We start from the raw sequence: 20,082 nt of genomic DNA, 5'->3' as shown, positions 1-20,082 counted from the left end.
TCAGATTATTCCTCTTTTTCCCTCCCATGATACTCACATATAGGACTGAACACAGTGGATCTTGGAGAGTTTTTTTCTTTAAGGAAAACATGGTTTTCTAAACAGTCCACTGTTACCTTGGCAAGCCTGCTATATAAGACCAGGCGTCTTTTTGAGGGCTATAGGTCTCAGCTGAAGAAAGAGCCCCATTTTCATTCCTCCCACCAACAGCTACCAGCATATCTGTAATGGCTGCAAGGTAGAAATCTACTCGTCGTTGTCTCATGGAGGCAACCTGCAAAATAAATAAATAAATAAAATAAAATACCGACATCCTCAAACAATCGGTAAATTGATTTAAGGAGTAAGTTTAAGAAGATTTGTTTCCTCCTACGAGTTTTAAAAAGGGCTATTTGTGTTTGCCATACATATTAAGACAACAATAAAACTTTGCTCTTCTGTAGCACATGATACATTAACATTGACGTTAAAGGTCATAGAAGGATAATGGAAAGCATCTAAAGCTGTATCTACACTTGGAGCTAAGGGTGTGATTCCCAGCTTGCGTAGACATACTCACGGCTAGCTCCCTTCAAGCGTGCATGCTAAAAATAGTAGCAGAGCTGTGGTAGAGCAGGCAACGGCATGGATTAGCTGCCCTGCGTAGAAACCCACCTGGACTGCACTTATATGCACTTGGGGCAACACTACTATTTGTAGCTAGCTTGATAAGAGCTAGCACAGGTATGTCTACGCAAGCTGGAAATCACACCCCTAGCTCCAAGTGCAGATATAGCCCAAGAGACAAACCACTCTATACCTTAGTGATACACGGCCCATCTCGCAATATCCTGTGCGCCCAGAGATACTGCGATAGACTCAAACACTGAACCCCAGAGGGTTCAGAGTACACAAAGAATGGAAGATCAGTCCAAAAATGTAGTATCGGTTTAATATTGGGAGGGAGGGGGTTCTCTACTCAGACATGAAAGGGGAAAGACTCGATCCAATAGATGTTTTCCATCTTTAATTACTCTGGTCCCTGTATGGCCTTAAAATCTTTCACAGTGGTCCTTGCACAGCATTTTGGGCCAGATTTTCATAGGTGTTTAGGCACCTAAAGATATAGATGGGTGCCAAATGGGATTTTCAAAAGTGTCTAAGCAGGTTTCGTGCCTACACCCCAATGGGAGTTGAAAATCTGGCCCCTCATCACTACCAATTTTTGAAATGTCATAGTCTTTCACTACTGGTGTAACCTACAATGTTCACAGAAGTTATCTAATTAGCTGTTTCTACTGAGAAGGGTGTTTTACATTTTCAAACAAATATGCAGGTAGATTTTAGTGCCCACCACGAGTGTTCTCCTTCCACCAACACAGATAAAAATAAACATTAAGGACTTTAAAAGAATAAGATGTAATACAGCTTGAGTCTCACCTTTATCCACTGGTTACAGCGGGGATCATACCTATATAGAAGATTTGAAGCTGCATCCCCTCCATTGTCTCTTGAAAAGCTGCCTCCAGCTATGAAGATGAAACCTCCCAGCACTGCAACACAGTGGTGACTTCGCCTGGCTGGGAGTGGCGTTTCTGTTATCCATTGCCCCTTTTTGGTGTCCAGGAAGCAGGTATCATCGCTTAACTCCAGGCACCGTTCTGAAACCTCCCCACCCACAAAGAGGAGCCTCTCTTCATTTGTACGCAAAGCCGTCCGCTTGTTCTGGAGCACTGGCTGGGCTGTGACGTTGTTATGATAGTTCACCGCTTCTTCTATAAACCCCTCACAGTTTGCTTCCTTTGGGAGAAGAGAGCACACAGCAGGCTTGACTCGATGGAGGAGGTCACTCTTCGGTATCAAGGGAAAATGAATGTTGTCCAGTACCTGGTAAGCCTCATTTTCTCTTTCCGGGTATTGTGTCAGCCACTGCAAGGCAGCCTGCAGCAAGTCGTGCTCACATTCCTGCTGCACGTTGCTGCTCCCCAGATACTGGCAGAGTTTTTGGATTGAAATGTTCTGCAGGAAGTTAGGTGTGAAAGAAAGCGTGCCGAAGTTCTGCAGGATGAAAGAGTCGATGTAGGAGTCCAGGCGTTTCAAGTTATAAATAGAGGCCAGCTCTTGAAGGTACAGGTAGTTCTCCTCGCTGACCTCATTTTCGAGATACTCACAACAGAAATCAACCACCTTCCAGATCTGCAGCAGGTGAGCTGTTTCCAGCACATAATCAATGTTGCCACCATCTAAGGACAGCTCACTACCATATAAGAAATCCACCACAGCTTTAAGACCAATGTAAGAGGCTCCAAATAGTTCGACCTCTTTTTGATAGGCCTCTCGCATGCCAATGGTGAACATGGAGTTGAAATAGTCACTGCAAACAGCCAGGAGATTCCGGTGGGCAGGGACTCTTTGTTCATCCACCACCAGAATAATATCACAGAAAAGTCCTTGGTGTCTCTGCTCATTCAGACTCTGAAGGACTAGACTAGGGTGGTCAGCCCATCTGTACACCTGAAATAAAGAATTTCACTATATAAATCCATGGTACGCCCATACCTTGAATACTGCATGCAGTTCAGGCCATCCTATCTCAAAAAAGATGTATTAGAATTGGAAAAGGTACAGAGAAGGGCAATAAAAATGATTACGGGTATAGAACAGCTTCTATCTGAGCAGAGATTAAAAAGCTGGGACTATTCATCTTAGAAAAGAGATGACTAAGGGGGGATATAATAAAGGACTATAAAATCATAAATGGTGTGGAGAAAGTAAATAAGGAAGTCTTATTTACCCCTTCACATAATCTCATTGAGTGACCCATCATTTGTGTGTTAATAGGCAGCAGCTTTAAAACAAACATAAGAAAGTACTTCATACAACGCACAGTCAGCCTGTGGCGCTGATTACTAGGGGATGTTGTGATGGCCAAAAGTATAACTGGGTTTAAAAAAAAAAAAAGAAGAATTTGAAAAGTTCATGGTGAATAGGTCCATCAATGGCTATTAGCCAAGATCGTCAGGGACACAACCCCATGCTCCAGATGTCGCTAAACCTCAAATTGCCAGAAGCTGGGACTGCATGACAGGTGACGGATTACTTGATAATTGCCCTGTTCTGTTCAGTCCCTCTGAAGCACTGGTCATTGTCAGAAGACAGGATACTGGGTTAGATGGACCATTTGTCTGATGCTATATGGCCGTTCTTAGAAATTATATCAGACAGTAGCTTCCTTCAGTAGATGAAGTGTTCATCCTCACAGAAGAGCAGATTTTTTTCCCCCCACCAGGTATAGTACACATAAGGACTCGCACCACAAAGGACCTATTAAATCTTTTAAAAGTAACCTACTAGGTATAAAATATATATTGGGAATGGACAATGTTCATTCAGCAATGCTTGCAGTTTGGTCATTCAACCCATGTATAATAATTGTCGTGTTGGGTTTGTGTCTGATTTCAACAGTCACAAACAGTCAACTGCCAAGACTTACATAAAAGCTACTCCTATGGTAAATCTTAGCAGGATGGCTCATTTGTAAGCTCCTTGGGGCACCGATTGTGTCTTCCTCTCCGTACAGATCCAACACACATCATCTACACTCGAATAATAAAATAATAATAATAATACTGTTCATCCGTGTTTAGAGCCACCTAGTATGATGGTAACCCATTCCCGACTGACTGTTGCTATCATCCAGAAGCTAAGGTAGTTTTCATTTTTAATTGTTGCATATTATATATCAGAAGTCTAGAATGTGGTACATGGTCTGTCAAATGCTAGACCAGTAGTAACAATTACAGATGTAGAGAAGGTTACATCAAGGTTGTGAAAGCTTTTATGGGTGCGATTCTGCCTCGTGACCATGCCCCTATCTAGACATTGGCACTATATCGGAGCTGGAACTGTGCTGCAAGGGATTAGAGAAAATTCAAATAAGCATCCCTAAATTGGGGAAGTTTTACCAGTTATATCGATAAGCATACAGCTATAACTTGCCATGTGGACACATACTTTCTGGTGTAAAAGTGGCTTTTTTAGGTTCATCTTCAACCCTTTCTTAGGCAACATAAAAAAAATACACTATTCTATTGGAATAAGAGTGTTCACACAGGGAATAGGGGGATTATACCAGTATAACCATGTTGGCTTAAATTTCCACCTTAAAGTATTAAAATTGTTCCCCATGTAGACAAGGTCTTAGAATTTAAGTTCCTCGGGGCAGGAACTATGTGTTTGCACAGGACCCAGCATCATGGGACCCTGATCTCAGTCAAGGTCTCCAGGCACTACTATAATACCAGTAATAAATAACAAAAATAGCTCTGAAAGAGTCTAATTAATCATAGAAATGTTAAAATGCTGTCAGCAGACTCCAAGGTGAACCCCCAATGACAAGTGGAATGCATTTAAAACTTTAGGAAGCTTTTATCTTTGTTAAAGCATTTTTCAAAAGCAGTCATAAGTAACATCAAATAAATAAGAGAGCATGCAATGACACGAGTGTGCTCTATGGAGTCTCCAGAAAGGTAAACCAGTAATTTTGGGCAGGTTCTGCAAGACAAACTTTCATTAGACAATGACCAGATAATAGCAGACAGCTTGTAACACCCTATTCTGAAGTCCTCAGATGTATAGATATTGGATTAAACTAAAAATAATATATACTCTCTTCCATTTGTAACAGGATTATCATCTCTCTCTCTTACATTCTTTAATATCATTGTCTTGCATAACGAGATTACAGCAGAATTTACAAGTTACCAACGGCTCCTATTTATTAAACATGCTGCAGAGTCAGCAGGGTAATCCTGAACGCCACTTATGACAACTTGTATTCCCTGACTTCTTGTCTCAGTGGAGAAGTGCTGCCACTTTGAACACTGAGCATAAACTGAGCACACACATGGGACTATGCAGTAATGACTCAAAATACGTTAATACACTTCACCCGCTTACCAAGTCATCTGTTCACTCTTAGAACATTGAGAAAAACGGATAGATGCAAAAGTCAACACCAAGTCGACTTTGACATTAAAAATTAACAGTTTTCTCTTGCTATTTATATTCTGTATAACAGGTTTAATATTAACTAATAATTCTAAAGTTAATAAATAATAATAGCAACTGCATACGCAAAAAGAAAACTGCTTTTGAGATTATAGATTTGTAAAGTGATTGTTATTATGCTACAGTTTTTAAATGCTACATGTGATCTGCACAGTGATAAAGGGACAAGATTGAAAGTCATGTATTTTAAAAATGTTTATTTACCTGTTTCTTAACACTTGTAGTTACTATAGTCAAGAAAAGTTTGAAGATCCATTTTACTCTGGACTATTATTAATGCTTTACTCTTTGCTTTTCATTCAACTTTGACAACAAAGATATTGAAACTGACGAATTTAGCTTTTCTGGCTCCCTCGTACTAGCATAAGGGCATAGTGTTCAGATTGCAAAAAGTGCAGAGCAATATTGAAATACAATCCTCTCCCATTTGCACTAAGATTAAATAAAATTAATGGAATCATTATTAACATTAAGGATTTACAACACTTTGTCTCCATTTCTGCATCAGAATCTACTAACATAGACTACCGTGGGATCCCAAGGGAAATCACTGTAGCCGTGCATTGGTGCAGAAACAGATCCCAACAGCGCCCTTACATAGAAAGTGAACATGATGCTTGTGAGCAGTGCCACTGAGTTCACAGAGTGCACTCACATGTGCAAGTGTTTGCAGGATCAGGGTTCAAATTCGTACAAAACCTAAGCCTGGGTATAAAATGTAATTTGTCTCTTTAACAAAACTTTAAAAAAATTCAATTCAACAACAAAATTAAATACACCCCCTTTGAATTACTGGAGAAAAACCTCTAGATACAGAGAAGGATTACGTGTTGCCAGTATGTGCCATTTTTAAAAATCATGAGTCACTCTGAACAGATGGCCTATTTGCTGCAGTTTTTTTTAATTGCAGCCAATGGAATAAACTTACATTTTAAAATCAACTTGTTACATGCTACATTATATACCTAGGAACTAAATGTCCAGTTGTTTCATCATGGTTGTCTCACCCCCCCTTAAAAAAGGGGAGGGGCCTCTTTCAAAGTAATCATAATTTTAATTACAAGTTTTAGCAAGCAATGCAGAATTCACTAACCTTGGAGGATTCACTTATCTTGTGCGGTCGAGAAATTCTCGTTTGTCTGGTTGCCTCCATTATAGGATGATTTGTGATACTTCTAGAACAGAAAACAGAAAATACGTTCTCAGCATATGAGCCTAACATCAGCCTCTCAATGATGGCCAAACAGTCACATAGTGATAAAAAAAATAGACCGGTGGTAGGCAACCTATGGCACATGTGTCAAAGGCGGCATGCGAGCTGATTTTCAATGACACTCACAGTGCCCGGGGCCTGGCCACTGGTCTGGGGGCTCTGCATTTGAATTTAATTTTAAATGAAGCTTCTTAAATATTTTAAAAACCTTATTTACTTTACACATAACAATAGTTTAGTTATATATTACAGACTTATAGAAAGAGAACTTCTAAAAACATTAAAATGTATTACTGGCATGCGAAACCTTAAATTAGAGTGAATAAATGAAGACTCGGCACACCACTTCTGAAAGGCTGCCGACCCCTGAAATAGACAATTGGAACACGTACATACACCTGTATATATTGCTCTATCCATTAAAAAGAGTTCAGTGTTGAAAATAGATTCCCTAACCCCCTCTATTGGTCTTATTTTGTCATTTGGCCAACAATTTGTTGTACCAAGTTTATTGATAATACATTAATGTACACTGAAATTATCTAAGCTCATCACCACACTTTTAGTTATGTACCAGTATTATCGACGTCATCACACCTCTGAAAATATTGCTTATTGGTTTACTGCTAGTCCCTACCACACCATGAGAAGTCTGAACAGTAATAGGACACAGAGCTTTCCTCTAGGTTGCTGGTTCCAACCCAGTCCATGGTAGCAGAAGGGAGTTTGGTGGGTTTCAGTCTAGTTTTCATTAGGACTGTGACTATATCACCAAAATCACCACCATAACTAGTTCCCTTATTAGCAGAGAGACGGAGGGCTGAACAAGCCAGAGAAACTGATCTACCGGATTACACCCACAGATGGTCCGTGAGGCACATTGGCAGGGATGGAAGCGTGAAGGAATAAATAGATTACTTCATTTTCTAGTGCTATTAATACAGCACCTTTCACCAGCACTAAATTCACTCTAAGAATAAAGTAACCAGAAACATCGTATTGGGGTTCGTGCCCCCCCGAGAAGGGGCAGATTGAGTTGGAGTGACACACTTCTTGTCCATTTATTTATTTTAGGAGCTTGTATGACACAAGAGTGTTTCTCCGACAGTTCTAAAGCTACATCGCAGTTTGGAGTCAACAACCCTTGAGAGAATCCCTCTGAACTATTTAGCTGTTGCAGGCAGATTCGGCCACAGGGATGGGGATGGGGCATGGGCTCAAAAAGCGATGTGCAGCTACGTCAAACAGTATTTATGAGCCCAGCAACAGATCAACACACACCCCATTAAAGACATTTTGTCTCACCACCGACTAGTGGAAATTCACCTGGAGCTGCACAGGTCTGCTTGCCTGAGAACAATGGAGAGAGGTCACTCCTACTGAGACCTACGCCTGCTACCCTGAGCAGAGCTGTCATTTGAAAGAGAGTTATGGGTTTGGTCCTCTCCATACTAAAGAGGCTGAGGAACCACCACATCATCTGCCTCAGGATTTCTTCTATAACAGATATTCACAGACTCAGATACATGGACAGAGAGAGACAGTAGCTGAGGGAATCCACTCTGGTGAAAGGTAAGAGATTCCTCTTCAGTTTTAATTCAAAGCTATTACCTCACCCAGCTTGGCTCAGTTTTTCCACACACGTTTATAATCTGTAGAGCCCTTCCAGAGACCAGGTTCTGCAAGGGTTGGGTGTACATATGCACACACCCCCCTCCCCACAATTTAGCTATAGCCAAGCAAAAACTGGCAAGATCCACTGAAACCCTGAAAGCAGAGAGAAAAGAGGGGGAAGCAGCAATCTGTATCACTCTAATTTTACATTGCATTTTTATTGCAATGTCTCAGATCACTTGGGGGGGGGGGGGGCGGGGGGAGAAAAAGGCACAGAGTTGCCCTGACTAAAGGGGGTGGGGGTTAACTACCTACTCTCAGGTTATGCTGTGCTCCACTTGGCTCAATGCTGCAGCATGAGGCATGTTCCTGTTCTTTAGTGCAATTGGGAGGGATGAAAGGCTGGGACCCAATGCCGTCTAGGTACTAAGAAAAGGAGAGTTTACCACTGTGCAGCGTCCCTACAGTCTCCAGGCCGGAGTGCCAGCTGCCCCAATGGGACTCAGCGCCGCAGGCTGGTGCTGAGGCTGTCCTGGCCGCTGCTGGTGTCTCTCTCTCCTCTCCCTCTGCAGCCATGTCTCATCCAGGAAATGCTGGCTGGATTGAAAGGGGAAGGAGCCAATAGGGAGAGAGGAGCTGTGCTGTTTGGAGGGGAGGAGAAGGGTATAATAAACGGGGTGGGATTAGGAAAGGCTGCTTGACATCAGGCCAAATTACTGCAAACAAACAAGCAGCAGCCCCCGAGCCAGGCAGCTGCTGCTCTGGCAGCCAGAGGCTCAGTCCGTGGGAATTAATATTCCGCTCAGGCAGGACTGTGGTTCCTGTCTGCCTTGCCCGGGGAAAAAGTGCAACGTTGGTTTGCAGAAGGCAGGAGGAGAGGGGAAGGGACGGGTTACTACGGCCTCCTGCTCCCAGTCTTAGCTGGCACACTTCCCCCTGCTCTCAGGGCAACTCCTGGTCACGCTCTTAGGGCCCAGGCCTGCCATTCATGACCTGACCCTGAAAGTCAGTGGAGCTACTCCCCTACAGAAAGTTACCGGCATGCCTTGATTTTTGCATGACTAGGGTTTTACATTGTTTATCTCTTGCAGGGGGAGATGAGTTAATGACTTTTCAGTTAATATGTACTGCTCCCCAGCTCTCACACCTCCTCACGCCTCATTATCCTACCTGATCTGCCTCTCTTCCCACCTGCTGCAGGGATGCCAAAGCTCAGGCTCTGGCTGCTGGTCTCCCACTTCTAAACAGATCTCAGCACCTCCTTACTGACCATGTCCCAGCAAGGGATGGGAGTGGAGGGAGGCTGCTCTAAGATGCTGAATATCTCTTGACTTTCCTGGGAGCGGAGGGGGTCTCAAATTTTGCAGGATTGGGCCCTGAAGGAGACGTAGACTCCCACCCAGGGCAATTTTGAAAGTAGATTCTGGTGGAAGGCGAGCTGGAATAAGCCTTCATGCTCAGCAGACACTTGGATGCTTCCTTTAAAATGACTAACTATTATTATCCTAGAGCACTGGTTCTCAACCAGAGGTCCGGGGACCCTGGGGGGGGGGGGCGGGCACGAGGAGGTTTCTGGGGGTGGGTTAACCAGGGCCAGAATTAGACTTGCTGGGGCCCAGGGTAGAAAGGTGAAACCCCACTGCCCATGGCCCTGAGCCCTGCCACTGAGGGCTGAAGCCGAAGTCTGAGCAATGTAGCTTCGTGGGAGCCCCTGTGGCGTGGAGCCCCAGGCAATTGCCCTGCTTGATACCCTAATGCCAGCCCCGGCTTTTATATGCAGAAAACCAGTTATTGTGGCACAGGTGGGCCGTGGAGTTTTTATAGCGGCGGGGGGGGGGGGGTTCAGAAAGAAAAAAGTTTAAACCCCCTGTCCTAGAGGATGCCCGTTTTTTGGGTGACGCTCCGCACCAAATCCCTATCACTTAAAAAGTTATCCCTTGGTAACGGGTTGTATGGCAAATATCTAAACACAGCCAAGCCTAATACATCCTGTTAAGTTTTCCTAGCACTTCTTACATGTGATATTTGCAACTATTGTTATAATTCCATGATTGTTTTGGGGGTTAGCAGCAGTAGGTGTGTGTAATACAAATAAGGTAACTGTTGCAATTATTTGAATGAGGACAATCACTATAAGAGACTACACTATTACTTAAGTGATGATGATTACTTAGGTTCTGTTTAACATTGTGATGTTAAAAATCTCTGTAAAGGGGGGAGGCGGGGTGTACCTAACACGTAGCCAAGCCATCAAAAAGTGTTCATACCAACCCCAGTAATCATATGGTTTTTTTATTTATCTGGATATGAAACTGTATGTCCTCAGGAAAATACAACGAGGACAAAATGCAGCAGCACACCTCTTCAGCAACTTGGGTTGCTGTGAGCACGCACACCTGTGATGCCCACAATAGCCACCACCCCTGCGTGCACGCACTCACGCATACACACAAGATTGGCAGCCTGACCAGCAGCAAGGTCTGGGCAGATTTGTGTTTGGAATCCATCTGCACCTGAAGGTGCATAGAGCAGCCATTCCACATGTCGTCATTCTCCTAGCCCCTGGCTGCACTATTCAGAGCAAGCGGGGGTCCTGGTGGAGCCTGGGAGGAAGCAGGGAGAATGCAGCAGACCCACATCTTCCCCCACACACACATTATGGGTTCCACCACTCTCGGGGGTGGGAGATTTTTCTACCCTCCCCTCTGTCCGTGGCCCAATGCATGCACCATCATAGCAAGGTCACGTCATGAAGGGAAGTGCTGCTCTCCCAACAATGCATGCTGAGCTAGAAGCACAAGAGGGACGTAGTTGAAATAGCTAGAAAAGGAAGGGCAGGAAAAGAACAAAGGTGGGATGGATGAGTGGTGAAGGAGCCAGGGACAAGCTGCTAACGATACATTTTAACTTATAGTCTCCCATGGCCAAAAGCCTCTGGGAGCCTTAATAGAAATCCCCTCACATGCATTCCCTCCTCCCACTCTCTCCCTCTGGCCCAATGACTGTTCTACTGTGGATAAATACTTACATAGTCACTGGGCCAGGGAGTGAGTGAGTGTAAGTGAGAAGGACTCTGTAGTTCAGTGGTTAGGGCACCCTGGTGGGAGACCCTGGGTCCAGTCCTCCATCTCCAATCACTCTTTCATTAGTTATCCCCCATGGAACAGCTTCAACAGAAGAGAATGAGGGAGCCCCACATCAGACTATCCCCTAGCTCAATGGTTAGATCATCCTCCTGAGAGGTCCTGTCTCCTCTACTGGAGAGAGGGCAAGTGAACCTGGATCTCCCATGCAAGCGCTCTAACCACTGGGAAAAACTTATAAGGTGGGCAGCGTTGGCGGCACTTGAATGGGACCTGATTCAGCCAGCGGCCTTTCAGCACACCTAGTGGACTGGGCCCTGCATGCAACGTCTGTCTTTTCCTGGTTTGTGCATTGCTTTCCTGCTTAGGTGGCATCTGGCTGCTAAGAGTGAGGCAACAGTGCGAATACCCAGAGGCAGAAACTTAAGAGCCTGTTGGTTTTGGTGGATGGTAATGCAGCCACAAACGGAGAATAATGTCATCACTGAAGAACAGCCTGGCTTTCGTGTGGGAAGAAGTACCACAGAACAGATTTTCAATCTCCATGTTCTATGTGAGAAGTACTTGCAACGCCAGCAGGACATCTACCACGTCTTCATTGGCTTCAAGAAAGCGTTTGATCGAGTATGGCATGAAGCTCTCATAAAGGTCTCTTGGTCATAAGCTTATTCTTACCATTAAACAACTGTATGCCAAGGCCAGCAGTGCAGTTCTTGTCAATGGCACAATAGCAGAGTGGTTTCACAGCACTGTTGGAGTCTGTCCAGGCTGCCTCTTTTGCCCACACTGGTCAACATCGACTTGGAGCACATAATGACTAATGCCCTAGAAGATCACATATGCATGGTAAGCGCTGGTGGGGGAGAACAATCCCAAATCTTCGGTTTGCTGATGATATTGACGGCCTGTCAGGTAGCGAAGATGAACTTGCCAACCTTGTGAAACGATTGGATGAAACCTCCTCAAAATACGGCATGGAAATCAGTGCAGAGAAAACCAAGCTGATGACAAACAAACATGACGGGATCAGCTCACATATCACTGTCAGTGGACAAGAGCTGGAGACACTGAAATGGTTCAAGTATTTGGGGCAATCATCGCTGATGAAGGATCAAAGGTAGAAATCCTGGTGAGAACTGGGCAAACAACAGTGGCAAAGCTTAAACCAATTTGGAAGAACAAGAACATCTCCCTGGAATCCAAACTGAAATGGCTGCATGCACTGGTCATCTCCATTTTTATGTATGCATGTGAGACATGGACCCTTACGGCAGAACTTGAATGGCAAATACAGGTAGTGAAGATGAGATACTTCCATAAAATCCTGGGAATTTCCTACTTCGACCATGTTACTAATGAAGAGATCCACAACATCATCATCCAACGCGCTAGGTCAGGGGTCGGCAACCTTTGGCACGCAGCTCGCCGGGGGCCAGGCCGGTTTGTTTACCTGCCGCGGCACCCGGTTCAGCCGATCGCAGCTCCCACTGGCCGCATTTCACAGCTCCTGGTCAATGGGGGCCATGGAAAGCTGTGGCCAGCACATCCCACAGCCCATGCCACTTCCCGTGGCCCCCATTGGCCAGGAGCAGCGAACCACGGCCAGTGGGAGCCGCGATCGGCTGAACCTGGGGCCACGGCAGGTAAACAAATCACCCTATTAAACCAGGGGCGGCCAACCTGTGGCTCTTCAGAAGTTAATATGCAGCTCCTTGCATACGTGCCGACTCCAGGGCAGGAGCTACAGGCGCTAACTTTTCAATATGCCGGGGTGCTCACTGCTCAACCCTGGGTCTGCCCCTTCCCCCTCAGAGCCTCCTGCATGCCATGAAACAGCTGACTGTGGTGGGCAGGAGGCAAGGGGAGGGAGTGGGAGGTACTGATCGGTGGGGCTGCTGGTTGGCGGGAGGTGCTGGGGGCGGGAGCTGATGGAGGGGCTGCTGACATATTAATGTGGCTCTTTGGCAATGTATGTTGGTAAATTCTGCCTCCTTCTCAGGCAACAAGTTGGCCACCCCTGTATTTAAGTGTGTGACCACACTTCCATCTAGTGGCTGTAGCCTACCAGAATGTAGGGTCTGATCCTCCCAGAAGACAAGGGGAGTCCCATGGACTCTGGCCATTGGGGTGTGCTTCCCTGAAGACAAGGGGAGTCCCATGGAGTTTGGTGATTGGGGTGTGCTTCCCTGAAGACAAGGGGACTCTAGCCATTGGACTACACAACCCTGTGGCTGAGTGCAACCATATTGACTTAACCATGAGGCTACCACACCCTTACCCCTCCCTTAAGGTGACAGGGGTGGGGGAGAGGTATTGGCCCTGTGACATACTACTAAAACATCATCACTTTTACAAAATATACAACAGCGTATTCTGAAATGCTTCTAATAATTCCTGTATATGTAGTGTTGTTGTAGCCAGGTTGGTCCCTTGCAACACGTTAACTATTTTTGCTAAATCATCTGTTCTACCTTGTATTTAGCTGTGATACTGAGTCAATTTCCCAGACCCGAGGAAGAGCTCTGTTTAAGCTCCAAAGCTCATCTGTTTCACCAACAGAAGTTGGTCCAATAAAAGATATTACCTCACCCAACTTGTCTGACTAATCATTAAAACTATTTACAGTTGTAAAAGGAAATGAACAAAGTTTGGTGAATAAAATGTGATGGAATAGGCTCTTTTTTTATTGCAGTTGTTCATTTATTTGAAAAATTCAGTCATTCACAACGGGTCTCCAGATCTTCAAGAAGCAGTGAGATTCTACTGTAACTGTCTAGTTTTCAGAACTCTGATTTTCTTCACTACTAATTACAACCTCTGATTAATGGTGACACTTTCTCAGGGAGTTACAGGCCCAGGTATACATCCCCATTCTTGTGGGTGCAGAAATGCAAGTGCAAATTTTACAGCTGCAAATCCACCTCTTATTCTCTAGCTCTGTAAGTCAATGTCCCAAATGCCAACATACGCACTGGGTTTTTTTGGTAACACCAGTTTGAACTGAGTGTTTGTAATTTGCAGACCAAGAGGGGGAGCTAGCTGTCTCTGAAACACAGTCAAACCCGCCCACAAGCCTACAAAGACCCAGGAGCTGGCACGGCCCCAGTCACAATTTGAGACCTGGGGTAATCCCGACTGACGGAAATGCGAAATCACCCACACCCAGAGTTCAAGAGCTTTAATCTTCCTGCCATGGCTAAAAGCTTTTGGCGGGCTTCCCTCCTTTCCTGCCAATTTTATATGCAGCACATTATTTTCCCCTTACCATACTTTAAAAAAAAAACTCGCATCAGCACAATCGCCTATTATTGCATTTATGGAACATCCTCAGGTGGTTTGTTCATGCTCTGGCTCTGCCCAGGGCCACCCAGAGGATTCAGGGGGCCTGGGGCAAGGCAATTTCCGGGGCCCCTTCCATAAAAAAAGTTGCAATACTATAGAATACTATATTCTCGTGGGGGCCCCTGCAGGACCCGGGGTCTGGGGCAAATTGCCCCACTTGCCCCCCCCCAGCGGCCTTGGCTCTGCTCCCCCCCTTCTGAAAATTCACTGTCCTCACCCACCAGGATATAGTCCCTTTCTTTCACATCTCCTACCTGCACCAGATTGTTCCTTGTCAGGTGTCCTCCCGTTGGGCTACCACTAGATCTTCTGGAACCTCTTCTTGACCCAGAGGAGTAACAAGGGACTGTGTCATCTTGCACAAGGGTTGTCCCTGTTTCCTGAGCCCTGGTGAGAGTGGATATGTAATGCATCACTTTCTGGTCGAGCCCGGGGGCCGGTTACCCTACCACATTCCGCCAAGGACTCTCTCTAGGAGAATCCTCTTCAGCATCCCCATGAAACCCCGAAGCCAGTGACAAATCTCTGGCCAGATGCTTTTTTTGGTCAGTTTCATGGGCTTCCCGCACCCTCTCGCTAAAGCTATTACATCACCGCATCGCAATCCCAGTAATGCTTTGCAGAGGAGAATGGGGGGGGGGTTGTGTGAAAAAAAAAAAGCCGTGGGAGGGAGGGGGTGGTAAGGAAACGCCACTGTGTTGCAAAGCGGAGGGGTGTTCCTGCCCGGCTTTCTGTTCGGAGGGGCAGAAATCAGCGAGCCCAGGAGGCGAGCTCCCCCTGCCGCCGCCGGGGTTGGGACCAGCAGGCCCAGTGAGGCTGAGCTCGCCGCTCCCGTAGCGCGGCAGCGAAGGGGTTAAGAGCCGCCTGGCCCGATCCTCCAGTCGGGCTCTGAGCTGCAGGAGCGGCGGCGGGACTTCCAGGCGCAGAGCCACAGCCGCATTTCCCCGCGTGCGCTGCAGCCCGGCTGCGGGACCTTTACAAAAGCCTGCCCCGTTCCCAGCCCTGACCTTCCCCAGGCTGCATCGCCGCTGACCGGTCTGGTGTTTCGAGGGAGAGCGGGGCACAGGCACTTTCATTCGGCTGAAAAATCCCATCCTCCCTCCCGACCCCAGTTCTCAAGCAAATGGCAACTAAAATCGACAAGGAGGCGTGCAGAGAAGCCTACAACCTCGTCAGGGACGATGGCACGGATATTACCTGGTAAGTTTCAGCGCCTCGATGTTCTTCGTATCCTCCGGGCACAAGCTTTCTCTCAGCCCAGCCTGTAATGAGATTCAGCCCCGCCACACTGCCCTGGCAAGCTGAAGAATGCGGATTTGTACAGTAAGTGATTGAACCGGGATTTTCAATGTGCTCTCTAGTAAATTGAAAATACTGGGCAGAATTTGTTTGTCGTCTTATTAACAATGACCAGCTACATACAATACACAAACGAGGATTGTATTTGTAGTCTGAAAGTGCTGGGATTCCTCTAGTTACTACAGTCTCAATTTGTCTATTAAATGTTTGAATGGGGAAGATTCTTTAAGAACTTTAAAACATTTAATATTTTCTTGTTTCCCCCCCTTTCCCCTTCCCAAAGGGTGACTTTTAAGTATGACGGCTCTACAATAGTCCCCGGAGACCAAGGAACAGACTATGAAGAGTTTATAAGGGAATGCAAAGGTAAGGCTGGTCTCATTGCTTGGGTAGATGCCAGACTGCTGCTTGCTGCCTAATAAAAAGGAGAAAAGAATTGGAGTAAACTTGTGTAAAGTGGAATGTGTCCCTGCTTGTTTCAGTAGTTTACTGTCTCATCCTGTCCACAATGATTGGATTTTCATACTACTACAGAGTATAACTCACCCGATGCAATGCACTCACATAGCAGTCAAACGCTTTAATAATTCCTTTGTTTCGCCCACAAATTTAAATATGTGCAGCATTTTTTTTTCTTTTGCACAATGGATGAGAGTTTTGATTCCCTTCCAGTTTCCCTCTAAACTGGAGGAAAATCTTATTAGCTCAGATCTTATTGTTTAACTTGAAAATTTAAAGGGTGAAATCTCTTACTGAAGAGAGAAAGATACCCATTTAAGTTATTATAGTTAATATAGCCATAGTATTAAAAAAAATCTTTGCTTTATAGAAACCTACAATAAATTCTTTTAATAGCACTAATCTATGCAGTAAGATCAACACTAATTTAAAATCACAAAACTTGAGAAATTATATAGGAGATTGTTTGAACAAATACAGTGTTGAAAAGAAATTAATTATGTGACACTACATAACCCTAACAGTTGCAGTTCAAGGTTTAAATGTGGCAGCTGTGTGTTGAACTGTGTCCCAGAAGTAGAGTGCTAAAGGGCTGACAGAAGGTGGTAATGGAATGGTGGATAGCCAGGAAATAGTTAACTGCTTCTGACATTAAGACATGAAGCGAAGCGTTTGCAAAAACTCGGCTTTGTTACTTTCAAACTATCCCTATGGGGATATTGTACGTGTAATCCACTCCCCCCTCCGACATGCTCCTGTTGGCTGTGTGTCATTTAATTCATATGGTGATGTGCCAGGCTTGAAGTATTTATTGCTAATTGTTCAAGTACTAGCCTGGATTCATTTCAGAATGTTGGTCTGTAATTCTGGCAAAGCCTTCCTAGTTCATCTATCCCAGCTATGACTTTTAATTGCCTGTAATATTAATTATCTGTCTCACAGAAGCCGAACGAGGTCTATTCCTCAAGGAGTAATGTAACAGTCCCTGACTTGCTAAAATGCTAATAACCCTGTGAAGGGGCCTCTCTGTGCAGAAAGGGCCCAGCCATGGACCCAGCTAGGGTTGGATCCTCTCGCATTGAATTCAATGCCAAAACTTAAATGGGGGAGGACTGGGACTCTAATCAGCATGTAGCTGTTGGCAGGGAAAGATATTAAACTCCCAGGGGCTAGAAATATGTGTAGTCATTGAATCAAGATGCCTTAATTGCCCTATTCAAACCATTGCTGGAGGATGCTGTCAGGATTGCCTGGATACTCTGTAAAAGAGCAAAAGGCCCCAGCTGATCTCATTTACTTTGCTGAGAAACTTAAATTCATGTAGCTCCTCTCAGAAGAGTTGAATTCCTGTGCCCTGAAGAGAACTTTCTCTCTCATTCTGTGACCTTATAAGAAGGTGGGTGGGAGGAGTTAGCAGGCCAAAGGAGAGGCTCTAAGAGAGAGGAAAAGGTATTTGTCCTAAGAGAGGTGCCAGAAAATCCTTTTTGAAGGGAGGACACATCTCCAGATGGGGAAAACAAACACAGAGGCGCTGCAGCTCCCATTGACATCAGCTGTATTTCTGTGCACTCAGCTCTTCCGAAAGTCAGGCCCACATTGCCTAAGAGAGGGTCAGCCACAGGGCTCTGTGTTGAACAAGGCCGATTACTAGCTGAGGTTGCTGAATGCCTTCCATACTTCTCTCCCCTGCCAGTGACTAAGGCAGTCAAACAGCTTCCCAGGCTGGAACCCTTCCACACGTATTTTCTCTGCCATTTATTTTTAAAGCTTAAATCTTTTCTTTTGTCTGGGCTTGACTCTTAACTGCTCTGTCTGGGAAGATACTGACTGTGCCTCTTCCTGACGAGTGCTTCTTACCTGTCATCTCTTCCTTACCTGTTATCCCCTCCGTAACAAGCAGCCTGATCAAGTAGTTGGAGAGAGGAGGGCTCCGTCAGAGGCAGCTGACCCCCAAAACTTGTCCTGGGCTGGCTGTAGAGTAGTAGCCACTGGAGTATGACCTCTTGGGATCATCATCCAATTTCAGTTTCTTGCCAGCGATTCTGTGCGTCAAACCCTTATTACAAGCAGGGCACAAAAAGGGACATAGACCAAAGCAGAATTTACCCCACTCTTCTCCGAGTGAATTTCTCAGTGCAGAGCTGATCCCACTAGCCCTGAAGTTCCTCCAACAAAAAGGATCTTCAAGATCTGTGAAGCTCAGACTATAAAAGGGAGGTTTCGTATAAAAGGTGTGGTCAGGGTAGAGCTGTGCTCTAGCATTAGCCCGTGCTAGGGGCAGGACAGGCCCCTCAGCAGGCCTTCAACAGAAGAAGCAAGAGCAGATTAACCCATGACAATAAAATATCTCTGAAGCACATATGCTTGAAGCTTTAATAAACTATAGGAAGTGAAGAGGTACCGGGTATACAGGCCAAGTGTCAGACAGCTACTTCCTCCACCCACGAACTAACGGATGTTACATGATTTGGGGAAGGAAGATATGCTCGTTTTAGTGACTCCATCTGTGCAACCAGCCTGAGCTCGACCACTAGACATCAGTCAGGAAACGGGCTTGGTGCCAGCTGTGAAGACAGAGCTTTCCTTCCCATCTGGAGGAAAGGTGACAACTCTTAGTACACCGTAGAGCTGGTTGGGAAATTTCCGTTGAAACAAAAATTCAATGGAAAAATGTGGATTAAAATAAATGCCACTGGCTTCAAAGTAAACTTCTTTCCTTGTTTTGGATTCTTATTGTCTGGACCATACATACTTGAAAGACCTTCTCCCCCGCATTCCCCCAACCTGCAGCTGCCTTTTGTAGAGCCTCCTATGATTCAGTGGTTGAAGATAGGAGTGGGAGCTGGAATACAAAACCTCAGCTCACCAGGCGTAGGCTGAGGTACCTCAGTGCAAATTTGCTCTGCTCTGCTTACCAGGCCATCTGTTACAGTATGTTCTCAAACAGAAAGCATCTGTGTCTCCTGCTTTCTCTAACGGCCATTCTTATGAAAAGCACCTTTGGTGTGGTGTGCATATTGCTTTCCTCCTGGGCATTAGATTATAGGGAAGGTGGAGTCAGTGGGTGCTAATTCACTTGGCTCAAAGATACAGGAAGTTCTTTTGTTCACGGGTTGCTTGCTTTTTGCACTTCCTGCATTGTGCTAGGAGTTCTCAATAGTGTTGCCTGCCCCTTAATTGAGACAGACAATCTCTTTTAGACATCTCCATTCCGAATACCACTGGGGATCCCAGAATGTCTCTGCAGCAACTACAGCAATAGCCTCCATGGGGAAAATCAGGAAATGATGTAGTGTATATCTGGCTTCTTTTAATGTGACTTAGTGTAATGCTGACAGACCCCGGTCCCTGGCATGCAGGATCGAACCGGGGACCTCTGGAGTTTATTAGTGCGTGAGCCTCTACTGCATGAGCTAAAAGTCAACTGGCTGTCAGCAGACTCATTTTCTCTCTCTCTATAAGTGGACTGAGTGCCACTAGATGGGACAGAACACCACACCCAGAAGGTGTGTGGGTTACATATTTCCCCTAGCTGAGGAAGCACATCCTGAGCTTCAGAGTCTTCCCAGTTGAAATCCCAGACAAGTCCTCACTTGTAACACGTCTGTTGGCGGGCGGGATCAAACTTGGGGTCTCTATCGCATGAGCTAAAAGCCAGTAACTGCCTGTTAGCTAAGGCTGTAGAGCAGACTCATTTTATCTCTCTCTCTAAGAAGTCTTGGTGCCACTAGATGGGACAGAGCACCACACCCAGGAGGTGTGTGGATTACATTAGCAGCTGCAAAGATACCATGTGACCAGCCAACTCTCCATAGACACTCTGGACTACCAGTTAATGAATATATTAAACATTGTTAGGTGTTTGGGTGCGATGGTAATTGGGACTGTATAAGTCCCATGGATGACAGGTTGAGCCCTGCTGCACCCAGTGTATTTTGTGAGGATTTGTTCCTCTGTATATTGTGGAGGTACAAGTCCATTCTACACCGGAGCTTTGCCTTGTACCAACCACGGGGTTTATCC

General features: G+C 45.4%; 2 protein-coding genes across 4 annotated transcripts in view; one reads left to right on the top strand and one right to left on the bottom strand.

The window, feature by feature from the left end:
- The window catches only part of KLHL36 (kelch like family member 36), a 28,664-nt gene extending 10,328 nt beyond the window's left edge, over window positions 1-18,336 (bottom strand). The window contains exons 1-6 of one of the 3 annotated variants that reach the window (XM_039503350.1): window positions 17,935-18,336; window positions 15,499-15,602; window positions 14,556-14,688; window positions 6,143-6,224; window positions 1,420-2,493; window positions 117-274 (exon numbers count right to left, since the gene is read on the bottom strand). In XM_039503350.1, the coding sequence (XP_039359284.1) occupies window positions 117-274; window positions 1,420-2,493; window positions 6,143-6,202 (1,292 nt within the window). In that variant the 5' untranslated portion in view covers window positions 6,203-6,224; window positions 14,556-14,688; window positions 15,499-15,602; window positions 17,935-18,336. Of the gene's footprint in view, window positions 1-116; window positions 275-1,419; window positions 2,494-3,472; window positions 3,576-6,142; window positions 6,225-8,322; window positions 8,510-14,555; window positions 14,689-15,498; window positions 15,603-17,934 lie in introns of those variants that run through there. The other 2 variants (XM_039503352.1, XM_039503349.1) reach the window with 2 other exon arrangements.
- COTL1 (coactosin like F-actin binding protein 1) overlaps window positions 15,058-20,082 on the top strand; it is a 29,158-nt gene continuing 24,133 nt past the window's right edge. The window contains exons 1-2 of the mRNA XM_039503353.1: window positions 15,058-15,501; window positions 15,884-15,966. Of these exons, the coding sequence (XP_039359287.1) occupies window positions 15,425-15,501; window positions 15,884-15,966 (160 nt within the window). The 5' untranslated portion in view covers window positions 15,058-15,424. The remainder of the gene's footprint in view (window positions 15,502-15,883; window positions 15,967-20,082) is intronic.

The sequence above is a fragment of the Mauremys reevesii genome, linkage group 16 (genome assembly GCF_016161935.1).
Source record: "Mauremys reevesii isolate NIE-2019 linkage group 16, ASM1616193v1, whole genome shotgun sequence".
Classification (NCBI taxonomy): Eukaryota; Metazoa; Chordata; order Testudines; family Geoemydidae; genus Mauremys; species Mauremys reevesii.
This window is presented reverse-complemented; position numbering and strand designations above follow the sequence as displayed.